The sequence below is a fragment of the Centroberyx affinis genome, unplaced genomic scaffold, assembly GCF_046629955.1.
Source record: "Centroberyx affinis isolate AG114_WGS23_722 - 3 ecotype Tasmania unplaced genomic scaffold, CSIRO-AGI_Caff_v1 ptg004058l_1, whole genome shotgun sequence".
Classification (NCBI taxonomy): domain Eukaryota; kingdom Metazoa; phylum Chordata; class Actinopteri; order Beryciformes; family Berycidae; genus Centroberyx; species Centroberyx affinis.
Window position 1 is genome coordinate 1 of NW_027281852.1, and position 18,085 is coordinate 18,085.

At 45.9% G+C, this 18,085-nt stretch overlaps 1 protein-coding gene across 1 annotated transcript; it reads left to right on the forward strand.

Moving 5' to 3' along the window:
* Positions 1–2,908: 2,908 nt before the first annotated feature.
* LOC139663622 (phosphatidylinositol 4,5-bisphosphate 3-kinase catalytic subunit alpha isoform-like) lies at positions 2,909–11,847 on the forward strand. The gene is made up of 6 exons (XM_071542344.1): positions 2,909–3,016; positions 3,604–3,774; positions 7,835–7,952; positions 8,122–8,273; positions 8,509–8,657; positions 11,723–11,847. The coding sequence occupies exons 2-6, from the start codon at positions 3,605–3,607 to the stop codon at positions 11,845–11,847; spliced, it is 714 nt and encodes a 237-aa protein (XP_071398445.1). The 5' UTR covers positions 2,909–3,016; position 3,604.
* The last annotated feature ends 6,238 nt before the right edge of the window (positions 11,848–18,085 follow it).

The following is an 18,085-nucleotide window of genomic DNA, read 5'->3' on the forward strand; positions in this document are numbered from 1 at the left end:
CTAACACACAACAATTTAGAAACACAGAACCTAAACACAACACTATAGAACCTCAGAACCTTAACACACAACAATTTAGAAACACAGAACCTAAACACAACACTATAGAACCTCAGAACCCTAACACACAACAATTTAGAAACACAGAACCTAAACACACAACACTATAGAACCTCAGAACCTAAACACACAACACTATAGAACCTCAGAACCTAAACACACAACACTATAGAACCTCAGAACCTTAACACAACACTATAGAACCTCAGAACCTTACCACAACACTATAGAACCTCAGAACCTTAACACAACACTATAGAACCTCAGAACCTTAACACAACACTATAGAACCTCAGAACCTTACCACAACACTATAGAACCTCAGAACCTTACCACACAACACTATAGAACCTCAGAACCTTACCACAACACTATAGAACCTCAGAACCTTAACACAACACTATAGAACCTCAGAACCTTAACACAACACTATAGAACCTCAGAACCTTACCACAACACTATAGAACCTCAGAACCTTACCACACAACACTATAGAACCTCAGAACCTTACCACAACACTATAGAACCTCAGAACCTTACCACAACACTATAGAACCTCAGAACCTTACCACAACACTATAGAACCTCAGAACCTTACCACAACACTATAGAACCTCAGAACCTTACCACACAACACTATAGAACCTCAGAACCTTAACACAACACTATAGAACGTCAGAACCTTAACACACAACACTTTAGAGCCACAGAATCTTAACACACAACACTATAGAACCTCAGAACCTTACCACACAACACTATAGAACCTCAGAACCTTACCACAACACTATAGAACCTCAGAACCTTACCACACAACACTATAGAACCTCAGAACCTTACCACAACACTATAGAACCTCAGAACCTTAACACAACACTATAGACCTCAGAACCTTACCACACAACACTATAGAACCTCAGAACCTTACCACAACACTATAGAACCTCAGAACCTTAACACAACACTATAGAACCTCAGAACCTTACCACAACACTATAGAACCTCAGAACCTTACCACACAACACTATAGAACCTCAGAACCTTACCACAACACTATAGAACCTCAGAACCTTACCACAACACTATAGAACCTCAGAACCTTACCACAACACTATAGAACCTCAGAACCTTACCACAACACTATAGAACCTCAGAACCTTACCACACAACACTATAGAACCTCAGAACCTTAACACAACACTATAGAACGTCAGAACCTTAACACACAACACTTTAGAGCCACAGAATCTTAACACACAACACTATAGACCCTCGGAACATTAAAGGGTAACTTCGGTATTTTTCAACCTGGACCCTATTTTCCCAACTGCGGGTGTCTAAGAAACTAATGGGGAAAACAATTTTTGAAATTGGTCCAGTATTGAGCGAGATCGCTTCAGCCGGCAGCCGCGAAACAGGCTGCAGTGTGATCCGACGGGCAAATGAACCGTCAATGTACGTCCACTAAAATGTTTGTTTTTGCCACTAACTGGCTCAGATTGTTATTATAAGTGTCTGACAACAGTATGGAAAGGACCCTATACAGAAATGAAACGTACTTCCTTACCTTTAGCTTGATCCCGTCTGTGTGTAACCAAGTCTCGCCCAAGTCCCGCGAGAGCTTAGTTGTTGCAGGAAGTCACCTGTGGAAACGTGAGTGAGAGTTGGAGAGAGGAGTGCCACCGGGAGGAGTTTGTTGTGTTGGAGTACAGAGATCGTAGCTCAGTGTTATCTAAAAGATTTTCTAAGTCATGGCTGAATATTTACCTGATTTCGACAACGTGGAAGAGGCCTTTGAATTCGATGGCGGCCCGTATTTATTTGAGCCAGAGTATACGGATGAAGAGCTCCTACTCATTGAAGAGCTACCATCATCATTCATTGCCAGTAAGTATCTCTATGATATCTGCTAATGTATAGGATATACAAATGTAGGCATAAAAGTGGTCTTATAGGTCGTATAATAGATAAGCATAAATATGACATTTTTACACCACGCACACACTTTTGGCAACAATATTACACAGATAATTTCAGCTTGTTGATATCACTTATTGTATTATTATGAATGTCAACTGCTGAAAAGGGGAAATGAATCTATATACATATTTTATAATCAATCATGACTCAGTTGATAGGCTATTTTACACATACTACTGGCTAGCTCCGCCAAGGAGGTTATGTTTTCGGTGCCGTTTGTTTGTTTGTCTGTCAGCAGGATTACGGAAAAAATACTGGCCCGATTTTCATGAAACTTGGTGGAAGGGTGTAGCATGGGCCAAGGAAGAACCCATTACATTTTGGAGCGGATCTGGATCCGACTCACGAACAAACAATAATAGCATGAACCTTGGCGGAGGTCTGCGCTCTCCGAGTGGCTTTCTAGTTTAGTGATTGTTTTTGCCGTGTGTACTGATGCCAGGACAACGCAATAACTTTAGCTAATAACTTTACCTCCACTCTGTCTGCAGCAGGTCTCTCCACTCTTGGGACAACATTTTTCTTTAGGAAAAAGTGCTTTGGGATAGGATTTCGTCTCCTCTTTGGCTGGCTGTAGTCATCCCGGTCAAAATGGTCACTGCAGACCCGATGGTCTGCAAGGCGCAGCGTATGGACAGGAGTGTCGGCATCCATTTGTAGCACAACAAGCCACAACTTCAGCGGGTCACTATCCAACAAAGGCAGTCTGTGAAAGCTGCGCGAAGTGTTGCGCCACATTTTGTTGGCACAATTCGGAAATGCGCAAACACGAACCATTGTTTTTTTTATTTTTTTTATTTAGATCTTTTAGATAACACTGAGCTACGATCTCTGTACTCCAACACAACAAACTCCTCCCGGTGGCACTCCTCTCTCCAACTCTCACTCACGTTTCCACAGGTGACTTCCTGCAACAACTAAGCTCTCGCGGGACTTGGGCGAGACTTGGTTACACACAGACGGGATCAAGCTAAAGGTAAGGAAGTACGTTTCATTTCTGTATAGGGTCCTTTCCATACTGTTGTCAGACACTTATAATAACAATCTGAGCCAGTCAGTGGCAAAAACAAGCTCTTTAGTGGACGTACATTGACGGTTCATTTGCCCGTCGGATCACCCTGCAGCCTGTTTCACGGCTGCCGGCTGAAGAGATCTCGCTCAATACTGGACCAATTCCAAAAATTGTTGTCCCCATTAGTTTCTTAGACACCCGCAGTTGGGAAAATAGGGTCCAGGTTGAAAAATACCGAAGTTACCCTTTAACACACAACCTCACAGAACCCCAGAACCTTACCACAACACTATAAAACCTTAATGTACTCTGTTTCTGTGTGTGTGTGTGTGTGTGGTGTGTGTGTGTGTGTGTGTGTGTGTGTGTGTGTGGTCTCTGTCTGTGTGTGTGTGTGTGTGTGTGTGTATGTGGTCTCTGTCTGTGTGTGTGTGTGTGGTCTCTGTCTGTGTGTGTGTGTGTGTGTCTGTGTGTGTGTGTGTGTGTGTGTGTGTGTGTGTGTGTGTGTGTGTGTGTGTGTGTGTGTGTGTGTGTGTGTGTGTGTGTGTGTGCAGCATGCTCCCGTACGGCTGCCTCTCTATAGGAGACTGTGTGGGCCTGATAGAAGTGGTGAAGAACAGCTTCACCATCATGCAGATCCAGTGCAAAGGAGGCCTGAAGGGGGCGCTGCAGTTCAACTCCAACACCCTGCACCACTGGATCAAGGACAAGAACCGGGGGGAGGGGTGGGTCTGCCTGTCTGTCTGCCTGTCTGACTGTCTGACTGTCTGTCTGACTGCCTGTCTGTCTGTCTGACTGTCTGTCTGACTGTCTGTCTGTCTGTCTGTCTGTCTGTCTGCCTGTCTGCCTGTCTGCCTGTCTGTCTGTCTGACTGTCTGTCTGTCTGTCTGTCTAACTGTCTACCTGTCTAACTATCTATCTGTCTACCTGTCTGACTGTCTGCCTGTCTGACTGTCTGCTTGTCTGTCTGCCTGTCTGTCTGTCTGTCTGTCTGTCTGCCTGTCTGCCTGTCTGCCTGTCTGCCTGTCTGTCTGTCTGACTGTCTGTCTGTCTGTCTGTCTAACTGTCTACCTGTCTAACTGTCTACCTGTCTAACTATCTATCTGTCTACCTGTCTGACTGTCTGCCTGTCTGACTGTCTGCCTGTCTGTCTGCCTGTCTGTCTGACTGTCTGTCTGCCTGTCTGACTGTCTGTCTGTCTGCCTGCCTGTCTGTCTGACTGTCTGCCTGTCTGACTGTCTGCCTGTCTGTCTGACTGTCTGCCTGTCTGTCTGCCTGTCTGTCTGACTGTCTGTCTGCCTGTCTGTCTGTCTGACTGACTACCTGTCTGTATACCACACAACAGTATATAACTGTAGAACCTGAACACACAAAATTATAGAACCTGGACACACCATTATAGAACCTCAGAGCCTGAACACACAGCACTAGAACCATAGAGCCTGAACACACATTATAGAACCTCAGAGCCTGAACACACATTATAGAACCTCAGAGCCTGAACACACATTATAGAACCTCAGAACCTGAACACACAGTATATAACCGTAGAACCTGAACACACAAGACTACAGAACATCAGAACCTTGGGCTAAGGTGCACACCGTGTCAGTGGAACGTTCTGGGTTAGAATCCGGACTTCGCGGATCATCCCGGTCTCTCCTGGTCTCTCCTGGTCTTTCTTGTCTCTCTGCTTTGATTTGATCTTTCCTCCCAGAAGAACCAGACCCAGCTGGTTCAGAACCAGAGTGGAACACTTTGTTTGCCTGTCTGCCTGTCTGTCTGTCTGTCTGTCTGACTGTCTGCCTGTCTGTCTATCTGTCTAACTGTCTACCTGTCTAACTATCTATCTGTCTACATGTCTGTCTGTCTACCTGTCTGTCTGTCTGTCTGTCTGTCTGCCTGTCTATCTGTCTAACTGTCTACCTGTCTAACTATCTATCTGTCTACCTGTCTGTCTGTCTACCTGTCTGTCTGTCTGTCTAACTGCCTGTCTGCCTGTCTGTCTCTCAGGTACAACAGAGCCATCGACCTGTCTGTCTACCTATCTGTCTGTCTAACTGCCTGTCTGTCTGACTGTCTGTCTCTCAGGTACGACAGAGCCATCGACCTGTCTGTCTGTCTGTCTGACTGCCTGTCTGTCTGCCTGTCTGTCTCTCAGGTATGACAGAGCCATCGACCTGTCTGTCTGTCTGTCTGTCTGACTGCCTGTCTGTCTGCCTGTCTGTCTCTCAGGTATGACAGAGCCATAGACCTGTCTGTCTACCTGTCTGTCTGTCTGACTGCCTGTCTGACTGCCTGTCTGTCTCTCAGGTATGACAGAGCCATCGACCTGTCTGTCTGTCTGTCTGTCTAACTGCCTGTCTGTCTGCCTGTCTGTCTCTCAGGTACGACAGAGCCATCGACCTGTCTGTCTGTCTGTCTAACTGCCTGTCTGTCTGCCTGTCTGTCTCTCAGGTATGACAGAGCCATAGACCTGTCTATCTACCTGTCTGTCTGCCTGTCTGTCTGCCTGTCTGTCTCTCAGGTACAACAGAGCCATCGACCTGTCTGTCTACCTGTCTGTCTGTCTGTCTAACTGCCTGTCTGTCTGCCTGTCTGTCTCTCAGGTACAACAGAGCAATCGACCTGTCTGTCTGTCTGTCTGTCTGCCTGTCTGTCTGCCTGTCTGTCTCTCAGGTACAACAGAGCCATCGACTTGTCTGTCTACCTGTCTGTCTGTCTGTCTGTCTGCCTGTCTGTCTGCCTGTCTGTCTCTCAGGTACAACAGAGCAATCGACCTGTCTGTCTACCTGTCTGTCTGTCTGTCTGTCTGCCTGTCTGTCTGCCTGTCTGTCTCTCAGGTACAACAGAGCAATCGACCTGTCTGTCTACCTGTCTGTCTGTCTGTCTGTCTAACTGCCTGTCTGTCTGCCTGTCTGTCTCTCAGGTACGACAGAGCCATCGACCTGTCTGTCTGTCTGTCTAACTGCCTGTCTGTCTGCCTGTCTGTCTCTCAGGTATGACAGAGCCATAGACCTGTCTATCTACCTGTCTGTCTGCCTGTCTGTCTGCCTGTCTGTCTCTCAGGTACAACAGAGCCATCGACCTGTCTGTCTACCTGTCTGTCTGTCTGTCTAACTGCCTGTCTGTCTGCCTGTCTGTCTCTCAGGTACAACAGAGCAATCGACCTGTCTGTCTGTCTGTCTGTCTGCCTGTCTGTCTGCCTGTCTGTCTCTCAGGTACAACAGAGCCATCGACTTGTCTGTCTACCTGTCTGTCTGTCTGTCTGTCTGCCTGTCTGTCTGCCTGTCTCTCTCTCAGGTACAACAGAGCAATCGACCTGTCTGTCTACCTGTCTGTCTGTCTGTCTGTCTGCCTGTCTGTCTGCCTGTCTGTCTCTCAGGTACAACAGAGCAATCGACCTGTCTGTCTACCTGTCTGTCTGTCTGTCTAACTGCCTGTCTGTCTGCCTGTCTGTCTCTCAGGTACGACAGAGCCATAGACCTGTCTGTCTGTCTGCCTGTCTGTCTGCCTGTCTGTCTCTCAGGTACAACAGAGCCATCGACTTGTCTGTCTACCTGTCTGTCTGTCTGTCTGTCTGCCTGTCTGTCTGCCTGTCTGTCTCTCAGGTACAACAGAGCAATCGACCTGTCTGTCTACCTGTCTGTCTGTCTGTCTGTCTGCCTGTCTGTCTGCCTGTCTGTCTCTCAGGTACAACAGAGCAATCGACCTGTCTGTCTACCTGTCTGTCTGTCTGTCTGTCTAACTGCCTGTCTGTCTGCCTGTCTGTCTCTCAGGTACGACAGAGCCATCGACCTGTCTGTCTGTCTGTCTAACTGCCTGTCTGTCTGCCTGTCTGTCTCTCAGGTATGACAGAGCCATTGACCTGTCTATCTACCTGTCTGTCTGCCTGTCTGTCTGCCTGTCTGTCTCTCAGGTACAACAGAGCCATCGACCTGTCTGTCTACCTGTCTGTCTGTCTGTCTAACTGCCTGTCTGTCTGCCTGTCTGTCTCTCAGGTACAACAGAGCAATCGACCTGTCTGTCTGTCTGTCTGTCTGCCTGTCTGTCTGCCTGTCTGTCTCTCAGGTACAACAGAGCCATCGACTTGTCTGTCTACCTGTCTGTCTGTCTGTCTGTCTGCCTGTCTGTCTGCCTGTCTGTCTCTCAGGTACAACAGAGCAATCGACCTGTCTGTCTACCTGTCTGTCTGTCTGTCTGTCTGCCTGTCTGTCTGCCTGTCTGTCTCTCAGGTACAACAGAGCAATCGACCTGTCTGTCTACCTGTCTGTCTGTCTGTCTAACTGCCTGTCTGTCTGCCTGTCTGTCTCTCAGGTATGACAGAGCCATTGACCTGTCTATCTACCTGTCTGTCTGCCTGTCTGTCTGCCTGTCTGTCTCTCAGGTACAACAGAGCCATCGACCTGTCTGTCTACCTGTCTGTCTGTCTGTCTAACTGCCTGTCTGTCTGCCTGTCTGTCTCTCAGGTACAACAGAGCAATCGACCTGTCTGTCTGTCTGTCTGTCTGCCTGTCTGTCTGCCTGTCTGTCTCTCAGGTACAACAGAGCCATCGACTTGTCTGTCTACCTGTCTGTCTGTCTGTCTGTCTGCCTGTCTGTCTGCCTGTCTGTCTCTCAGGTACAACAGAGCAATCGACCTGTCTGTCTACCTGTCTGTCTGTCTGTCTGTCTGCCTGTCTGTCTGCCTGTCTGTCTCTCAGGTACAACAGAGCAATCGACCTGTCTGTCTACCTGTCTGTCTGTCTGTCTAACTGCCTGTCTGTCTGCCTGTCTGTCTCTCAGGTATGACAGAGCCATAGACCTGTTCACCAGGTCCTGTGCAGGTTACTGTGTAGCGACGTTCATCCTGGGAATCGGAGACCGGCACAACTCCAACATCATGGTGAAGGAGAACGGACAGGTGACACACACACACACACACACACACACACTCACACACACTCACACACACACACACACACACACTCACACACACTCACACACACTCACACACTCACACACACACACACACACACACACACTCACACACACTCACACACTCACACACACTCTCTCTTCTTCTTCTCCAGTTGTTCCACATAGACTTCGGTCATTTCTTGGACCATAAGAAGAAGAAGTTCGGGTACAAGCGGGAGCGGGTTCCCTTCGTTCTGACTCAGGACTTCCTCATCGTCATCAGCAAAGGAGTCCAGGAGTCCCCAAGGACCAAGGAGTTCGAGAGGTGACACACACACACACACACACACACACACACACACACACACACACACACACACACACACACACACACACACACACACATAAATGCCGATATTGTCACTGATGGTGGAAGGAGAGTTCACTTACCTGCAAAACTCTCTCCTCTCCTCTTCTGTCTTCGTCTACCTGTCTCTCCACCTGCCTGTCCGTCTCTCTGCCTGCCTGTCTGTCTCTCTGCCTGCCTGTCTGTCTCTCAGGTTCCAGGAGATGTGTTATAAAGCCTACCTGGCCATCCGTCAACACGCCAGTCTGTTCATCAACCTGTTCTCCCTCCTGCTGGGCTGCGGGATGCCCGAGCTGCAGAGCTTCGACGACATCGCCTACCTCAGGAAAACCCTGGCTCTGGGTAAGACAGACAGGCAGACAGACAGGCAGACAGGCAGACAGGCAGACCGACAGACAGGCAGACAGGCAGGCAGACAGGCAGGCAGGCAGACAGGCAGACAGACAGGCAGGCAGGCAGACAGACAGGCAGATGGTAAGCCTCTAATATCATATATTTAAACACATTTTAGACAAGTAGGTTATAGTTCAAAGTCTTCATAGGTTCCCCTACACCTAACATTAAGATGAACATTTATTGTAAAGCTTTATTTGGTGTAGGGCCAGGTAGGCCTCTGTCTCATGTCTGTTGGAAATAAGATGCAAATTTTACAGTTAAGAGCAACCAATGTTTAAATCTTTGCTCTAGTTGCTCTAAATAGGTTTTTCCACAATTGTTTTGTAGATGGCAGCACTTTGGGTTGTCTCCTAGCCTTGTCTCCTAGCCTCCTAGCCTTGTCTCCTAGCCTCCTAGCCTTGTCTCCTAGCCTCCTAGCCTTGTCTCCCAGCCTCCTAGCCTTGTCTCCCAGCCTCCTAGCCTTGTCTCCTAGCCTCCTAGCCTTGTCTCCTAGCCTCGTCTCCTAGCCTCCTAGCCTCGTCTCCTAGCCTTGTCTCCTAGCCTTGTCTCCTACCCAGCTAGAAATGTTCTGTTCTACAAACGTTCTGAGAATGTTACCTACAATGTTCTAGTAATGTTTTCAGCGGGAAGTTTTTTTTTTGTTCCCAGAATGTTCTCGGATAACGTTCTCTAAAAACAATGTAAAAGTGTTTTGTGATAACATTCATGAAATGTTTTTGCTAACATTGTCAGAACATCAGGCCCTGACATTCTTAAAACGTTTTCAGTGGGAATTTTGTTTTGTTCCCAGAATGTTCTGGGATAACGTTTTCTAAAAACATTCTAAAAATGTTTGGTGATAACCTTCTTAACATGTGATAACAGTGATAACATTGTCAGAACATTATGCCCTAACATTCCCAAAACATTCTTTGAACGCTAGATTAAAATGTTTTCTTTAAAACATTATTAGAACTTGTAGGTAACGTTAGCCAATGTTGTTCCCTGCTAGCTGGGTAGCCTCCTAGCCTCGTCTCCTAGCCTCCTAGCCTCGTCTCCTAGCCTCCTAGCCTTGTCTCCTAGCCTCCTAGCCTTGTCTCCTAGCCTCCTAGCCAGGTCTCCTAGCCTCCTAGCCTTGTCTCCTAGCCTCCTAGCCAGGTCTCCTAGCCTCCTAGCCTTGTCTCCTAGCCTCCTAGCCTTGTCTCCTAGCCTCAATGGCAGTAAGCCTAAAGTTTATTAACCAGAATGAATTCAGGCCCTATTGTGAGAAGTTCTTAAGTTGAAATGAGAAATGAGACTGTTACTAAGAAAATATTGAGGAATTGCCTTCTTAAGAACTTCCTCAAATTTCCTCTTATGTCATTTCTTAAGATCTATCTTAAGAACACTTTGGTGGATCCGGCTCCTGGATATTTTTAGTCAAACCTTTTAGACACCTTCGGTCAGATCTGGACGTCTTTGGTTCCTCATCTGAGCTGCTGGCTCTCTGGAGCGGTTCAGGTCATTCAACTGTTGCGACACTCCGAATGGCGAGTCACATGACCGAGACATAGCCACGCCCCCGTCTTCATCTGTCTGTCTGTCAGTGACTCTGCTCACAGATCACAGACACACTGAGGCTGTGACTGGACTGGATCTCTGGTCCCTCCTCTGTGTTTCTCTATACAGCTCTGCTCTATAGTGCACTAATCAGCAGTAAATCACATGATGAATGAGTGAATTCAGACTCTTAATTCATCATCAGCCTGCGTCTGCGTTCAGTCTCATAAACAAATGTTTCAGCTCACATCTGACGAGTTACCAATATTCCTTCAGAGCCTATATGAGTCACTAGCCGACATTAAACAGAAAACACGTTACAATAAGCTCTGAACCGTATAACCTGCAGCTAGAGATAAAAACCTTCCTGACCAACAGACAGACATGTTCATGTTAGAGTTAATGAGCTCAAATTAGCATAACAAAACATGCATTTATAATTAGTTATGAATTAGCAGTTAAAAGAAAACATCTTTAGAATAGCTTGATGTCTTTTTGGTGCCAAAAAAAGTTTATTTACTCGCATTAGTAAACGAGGTTTGGTGAAGAAGAGGATGATGTCATCATTATAAAACCACAGAAGGGTTACGGCTCGGTTGCTAGGTAACGGCCAGGTGGCGACAGACTCGCAATGCATTCTGGTACTTTCACCGGGGGTGGGTCTCTCAATCAAAACAATAACAAAAAGACGGAGTTTGATGATGTCGTGGAGCAGCGTGGGATCATGGGAGTTGTAGTCTTCATTGTTAAACAACCACCGTTGCCGTTTTATTTTTAGCTCAGGATCCCGAACTCATTAAACCGGTAAAAATACTGAATGAAGCAGTTTCACGTTGAAAATCAGCGGGGGGGGGGGGTTTTCCAGACGTCCGATGACTAAAATCCTTCATCTGGTTAAAAGATTTAGTGACGTGATCTGAAACAGTAAGAAAGTCGTCGGCTGGAAAAGTTTTAATGTCCGGACATCTGACTTGAATAAAATGATGGATTTCTCTGGGTTTGAACATTGTTGGAAACATTTGGGATAATGTAAGAACTCAACTCACAAAATATATAACTAAGGTCTCGTTGTTTTTAGATATTTTAATGCAGAAATGTTACATGTTTTACCTTTAAGGTGCCGGGCTGCGAATCCTGTTGCTCTCCCTCTGACTCTGAGAACACAACTCACATCCTTCTACCTCTTCTCTCTACCTGTCTGCCTGCCTGTCTGTCTGTCTGCCTGTCTGTCTGCCTGCCTGTCTGTCTGCCTGTCTGTCTGTCTGTCTACCTGTCTGTCTGTCTGTCTACCTGTCTGTCTGTCTACCTGTCTGTCTACCTGTCTGTCTGTCTGCCTGTCTGTCTGCCTGTCTGTCTGTCTGTCTACCTGTCTGTCTGTCTGCCTGCCTGTCTGTCTGTCTGTCTGCCTGCCTGTCTGTCTGTCTGTCTGTCTGTCTGTCTGCCTGCCTGTCTGTCTGTCTGCCTGTCTGTCTGCCTGCCTGTCTGTCTCTCAGAGAAGACCCAGCAGGAAGCCTTGGAGTATTTCACGAAGCAGATGAACGACGCTCATCACGGAGGCTGGAGCACCAAGATGGACTGGATCTTCCACACCATCCGACACATGCCCAACGAACACTGACACCACACACACACACACACACACACACACACACACACACACACACACACACACACACACACACACACACACAATGTTCTTAATGCACTACTGTGATGATGACGATGATGAAGGTGGGGTAGTTAGGGTTAGGTAGTGATTGTAGTCGTAGCACCGTGATGTTGTGTTGGCGGGATGGTAGTCATAGCAACATGAAGCTCAGGGTCAAAGGTCAAGGGGTTGTTTTGAGGATGCCAAAGGCATGAAGATGATGAAGGTGATGATGATGATGATGATGTCCTAAATGTCTTCCAGTTGGTGCTACAGTTGGCCAGTTCAGCTGAAATAACAAACTGACCTTTTTAAACAAAAGATTTTAAAACTTTATTCGTATCTCTTCTTCTGATCGAGCTTTATTGACAAAAGCTATTTTCATAGCGATTTGAATTTAATTAGTTTCATCATCAACCGGCTAGATTGGAATTAAACTTCAGCTTTATAGTTGGTGCCAGAGTGAATTATAATTGATCCGGTTTCATTTACGATGAGCCGGTTGTTGGTAGGGAGAATTTGAATGAAACCAGCTTTATTGAAACCAGCAAAGTGAACAAAGGTCACTGTGAGAGCAATAAAACCTCCAATAACAGATCAATACATTGATTTTGACAATCAGACTCCGGTAGGAAGGTAGAGTCGACTAGCTGTGGGCGGAGCAGAGGATGCTGGGATCAGACCAAACTAATCAATCATCAGGCCTGATCTGTCTGACTCAGAGCCAAGAAGCACAACAGGATCTTATAGGAACACTGAAGCAGTCCGTCTGTCTCTCTGTTCATGTTTTACTTTTTAACGCTAAACTAAAAACAATGTTACTTTACCTCATTTTTTTACCAGACGTCTGTGAAGTTTTTATGATGAAAACGTTTCGTTAGTGATCAGAACTGCAACAAAAATTGATGTTGAAATATTATAATCAATAACCAGACCTGATCAGCTTCACCTCAGTATGTTGTAGATCTCTGTGTGTAATTTAAAGCAACAGGAATGCATTCCAAACATGAAAAATGACACAAAAAAAATCATATTACAATTTGTTTACTGAATATTGCGTTATGAATTGCAACATGTGGACAAACCTTTTTTTCTACTTAATTTCTTTTTTTGGAGGTTAAAAAATATTAAAGACAATTGCTGAGAAGAAGCTGCTGATACTCAGGATTTACATCGTTTGAATATTAAAGGAAAGATTTTCTCTGCAGTCCAGAGATTCTTCACAACACCTGATCCCTGTCTTCAGGAAGCTGCTGGGAAATGATTTTCATATTTTCCAGTTCATCACCGTGTGGATTCTGTTTCTGCACTTTGTCTGACATCTAAACTCTGAAGCTCCACTTTCTGTCCAGAGTTTTATTTTGTGTCTTTCTGTCCATTCAAAGCTGTCTCCGTGTCTTTAAGGCTCATTAATATTAACGACCCTCTGTTCCGATTGGCTAACCGTTTCCAGAGTGAAACGTGAGACACCGGCAGACCAAAAGGCCGATCAGCCATTTTGTTTCTTTGTGACGAGCAACAAAAAGTCTGAATTTGACTTGAGGCTTCAGACGAGCAAACTACATTCAGTCTGAGGAGGAACTCCATAGATTTGAATAAATTAACATATATTTTGACACTAATCTTATTTATATTTAGACGACATATCACCATGACAACTGATACAAACCGGTGAGCGAACTGTTAGCTGGAACTTTATCAGGGATCAAAGTGTTGAGGACAATCTGAACAGTTTTCTGCAGCCTCAGCACTCGTCCTGCTAGCTAGCTAAAGCTAAAGCTAAAGCTAAAGCTAAAGCTAAAGCTAAAGCTAAAGCTAAAGCTAAAGCTAAGCTAAGCTAAGCTAAAGCGCTGTCCCTCTCTATCAGGTCTTTGTAGCCTCTGTGCGCTGTGAATCATGGGTAGGATTTACCACTGTTAGCTTGTTAGCAGTCGTTAGCTGAGCTAGTTCACTCTAATCAATAGTAAAGGGTTAGTTAGCGTAGCTGTTGCACTCTGATGGATCATGGTTAGCTTTAGTTAGCTTAGCCGAGCTAACTAGCTAAACTCCTCTGAGCTGCAGCAGGCGGCGCTCAGACGGTGAACGTGAAGGGACAAGTGTGTGTGTGTGTGTGTGTGTGTGTGTGTGTGTGTGTGTGTGTGTGTGTGTGTGTGTGTGTGTGTGTGTGTGTGTGTGTGTGTGTATTGTTGTAATTCGTGCTCAGGTCAGAGGTCAGAGGTCAGGTCAGGTCACCCAGTCAGTTCAGCTTTACTTCCTGTTTACCGCTTCAGGGGTTGGCTCAGCTAAGCCCCGCCCCCGACAACTCTGTTACGTCTCACAGTGTTGCCACGGCAACCTGCAGACCAACGGTTACTCGGTATTTCAAACGCCCTTAGCTGATTGGCTGTGCCGTGGCCTGACCCCGCCCCCTGGTGCCGCATGCTAATGCTGATGCATTTATCCAATATTGATTTATGACATCATCAATTGTGTTGGTTGCCATAGTGACTCAATGCCATTGGTCAGAAAGCAGGAAGTGAGCAGCCATGATGTGTGTGGGTTTTAATGTCAAGTTCATCACCTCCACTGATACAATGTAATCAATATTATTGATTGACAGCATTGATTGGTTATTAATCATTCATACCTGCGTTATTTAATTGGTGTATTGATGACTGATTGACGTATTCAACATGCATGATGACCGATTTAACCAAGTTCTAAATATTGAGTATTGATTTGTCATAATTATTGATCCAAACCGAACATGCAGCTGTGAAGCGCCCAGCGGGCCGCGTTCCATTCCAGAGACACGCGACCTTCAGTGTTCCCTTGTTCCCTTGGTCTTCACATCTGACTTCAGGCAGTGAGACGACCTGTGACCCGTGACCTCTGACCTCTGACCCGTGACCTCTGACCCGTGACCTCTGACCTCTGACCTCTGACCCGTGACCTCTGACCTCCGGGCCGCCTGCTGGCTCTCCTCTGGCAGGAGCAGGAGGAGGGAGCGAGGAGACGACGTAGGGAACAAGGAAACACGGGAGGGAGCATGTGTTCAGAGCCAGAGCCAGGCGGCCGGGCCGGTGACATCACCGGACAGGTTCGGCCAATCGGACGGTCGATAAAGTCTCCGCGTCCATATATGGTGATTCCACTCGGGGTTAAAGGGGAATTCCACCTGTTTTCATATTTCATGTTTCCTCTGAGCTGCAGGTCCGAAATCCAAAACGTAAAAGTAAAATATGGCGATACCGTCCCGATAAAAATATCACAACGTTCGAAATGATCGCGTTTTATTTTATTTCTTCTAAATGACGTCAAATCAGATTTTACTCCCATGAGGAACCTGACCTGCCGTCTGGTGTCTGGTTTCAGGAAGCAGCTGAAATAAAATGAAAATATTTCAGAAGCGCTGAGATTATTTTAGTCGTTCCTCCAGCTAACAACAGACTCCAGGTCAGATCCACTGGACACCTGATGACATCACTGCAGAGGAGAGGAGGATGATGGGATACGGGTTCCATATTATTATGGGATGTGGCTGCAGTGTGAACAGAGCCTCAGAGAGGAAGACAGGAAGACTGTCTGTCTGTCTGTCTGTCTAACTCTCTGTGTGTCCACCTGTCTAACTCTCTGTGTGTCTACCTGTCTAACTCTCTGTGTCTACCTGTCTAACTCTCTGTCTACCTGTCTAACTCTCTGTCTACCTGTCTAACTCTCTGTGTCTACCTGTCTAACTCTCTGTCTACCTGTCTAACTCTCTGTGTGTCCACCTGTCTAACTCTCTCTGTGTGTCTACCTGTCTAACTCTCTGTGTCCACCTGTCTAACTCTCTCTGTGTGTCTACCTGTCTAACTCTCTGTGTGTCTACCTGTCTAACTCTCTGTATGTCCACCTGTCTAACTCTCTGTGTGTCCACCTGTCTAACTCTCTGTGTGTCTACCTGTCTAACTCTCTCTGTGTGTCTACCTGTCTAACTCTCTGTGTGTCTACCTGTCTAACTCTCTCTGTGTGTCTACCTGTCTAACTCTCTGTATGTCCACCTGTCTAACTCTCTGTGTGTCCACCTGTCTAACTCTCTGTGTGTCTACCTGTCTAACTCTCTCTGTGTGTCTACCTGTCTAACTCTCTGTGTCTACCTGTCTTACTCTCTGTCTACCTGTCTAACTCTCTGTGTGTCTACCTGTCTAACTCTCTCTGTGTGTCTACCTGTCTAACTCTCTGTGTCCACCTGTCTAACTCTCTGTGTGTCTACCTGTCTAACTCTCTGTGTCTACCTGTCTTACTCTCTGTCTACCTGTCTAACTCTCTGTGTGTCTACCTGTCTAACTCTCTCTGTGTGTCTACCTGTCTAACTCTCTGTGTCCACCTGTCTAACTCTCTGTGTGTCTACCTGTCTAACTCTCTGTGTCCACCTGTCTAACTCTCTGTGTGTCTACCTGTCTCACCCTGCCTGTCGATGGCTCTGGCTCAGGCTGGTTTCTGATTGGAGCAGAACAACCAATAGAATCTCTGTACTGTATTTTCTACTGTTTCTCCTGCCTGTTGCCGGGCAGATTCTACTGTGTTTCTAGTGATAATAAAGTGTTTCCTACACAGACTGACCGTCTGCTTTCTGTTCTTACAGCTGAGCGGGAAATTTATTTTACCAGCATTCTGTCAGTAATATTAACAGCCAATCAGGGCGGCTCTCTGTGAGGAGGCGGTCCTACAGCCTGTCAGTCACACAGGCACAGACAGTCTAGTCCTGCCTGCCTGATATAACTGACAATAAAACTGACCTGTCCACAGCAGAGACTAGGAGAGACAGACAGGATCCAAACTGAACACTGAGACTAGAACAAACTTGTTGTGTCAGGAAGACAGCTATGTGACCGAGTCCGCTTCACTCGAGTCCAAGTCAGTCTCAAGTCTTAAGGCACAAGTCTCAAGTCAATTCTCGAGTCAAGGATCAAGTCTCAAGTCAAGGATCAAGGATCAAGTCAAGTATCAAGTCCCAAGTCAGTCTCAAGTCTTGAGGCACAAGTCTCAAGTCAAGTCTCAAGTCAAGTATTAAGTCCCAGGTCAGTCTCAAGTCTTGAGGCACAAGTCTCGAGTCAAGGATCAAGTCTCAAGTCAAGTATCAAGTCAAGTCTCAAGTCAGTCTCCAGTCAGTCTCAAGTCAAAATGTAAATTACCAAGTCCAGTCCAAGTCATTAATGTCGAGTCTCAAGTCTAAATGTAGAACAGCAAGTCAAGTCAGAACAAATCAAGAGTCCAGTATCAATTTAATATCTTAAAGAAAACTAAATATCTAGGACTTTTCAATGCAATATGGTTTTAATAGGATAAAAACTTGGTAAGAGCATCATGAGTTTGATTTCTATAATCAGTTTCAACTTCAATAAATTCAATCATTCCATACAAATTCAGAAAACAGAATTTAAATTCAGTCGTCTGCTGGAACAAATCTCATCACTTTCAATCTGAGTCATTTACACAAACACAAGATCTCAAGTCAAGACTTTAGAAACCTTTTCAAGTCATCAGAGTACAAGTCAGAGTCAAGTCCCAAGTCACCAGAACCCAAGTCAAGTCCAGTCTCAAGTCTTCTCTCATTTACACCAACACAAGATCTTTAGTGAAGACTTGTGAAGACTTGTCATCGTGTCATCATGAGATCTTTATTTTCTCCTCCTTGGTTTTCTTCCAGTGAGACTGACCCAGAACTCATGAGCAATAAAGCCTCCGGAGTAGAACCGGCGTTTAACAGCCAGTGAGATCCAAAGCATCCGATCGATCCGAAGCATCTGATCGATCCGAAGCATCCGATCGATCCAAAGCATCCGATCGATCCAAAGCATCCGATCGATCGCCACGTTCAGACCATGAACAGCCGTCTGCTCCTCAGCGCTCTGCAGAGTCCAGATGTTCCTGCTCCACATGTCGGATTTCCACCACAGGTTCATCATTTCTTCCACATCGCCAACTGGTTTCACATTTTCCCGACTGGACCTGAATGTGACATGAGATCTGAGATCTTTTACTTTAGTAAAAGTATCAATACAACAATGTAAAGATACTCCATTACAAGTAAAAGTCCTGCATTCAAAATCTTACTGAAGTAAAAGTACATAAGTATTGGCAGCAAAATGTACTTAGAGTATCAAAGTAAACGTACTCATTATGCAAACTGTCCCCATTTAGAGAGTTATATTTTTCATAAATTATTGGAATATTAATACTGATT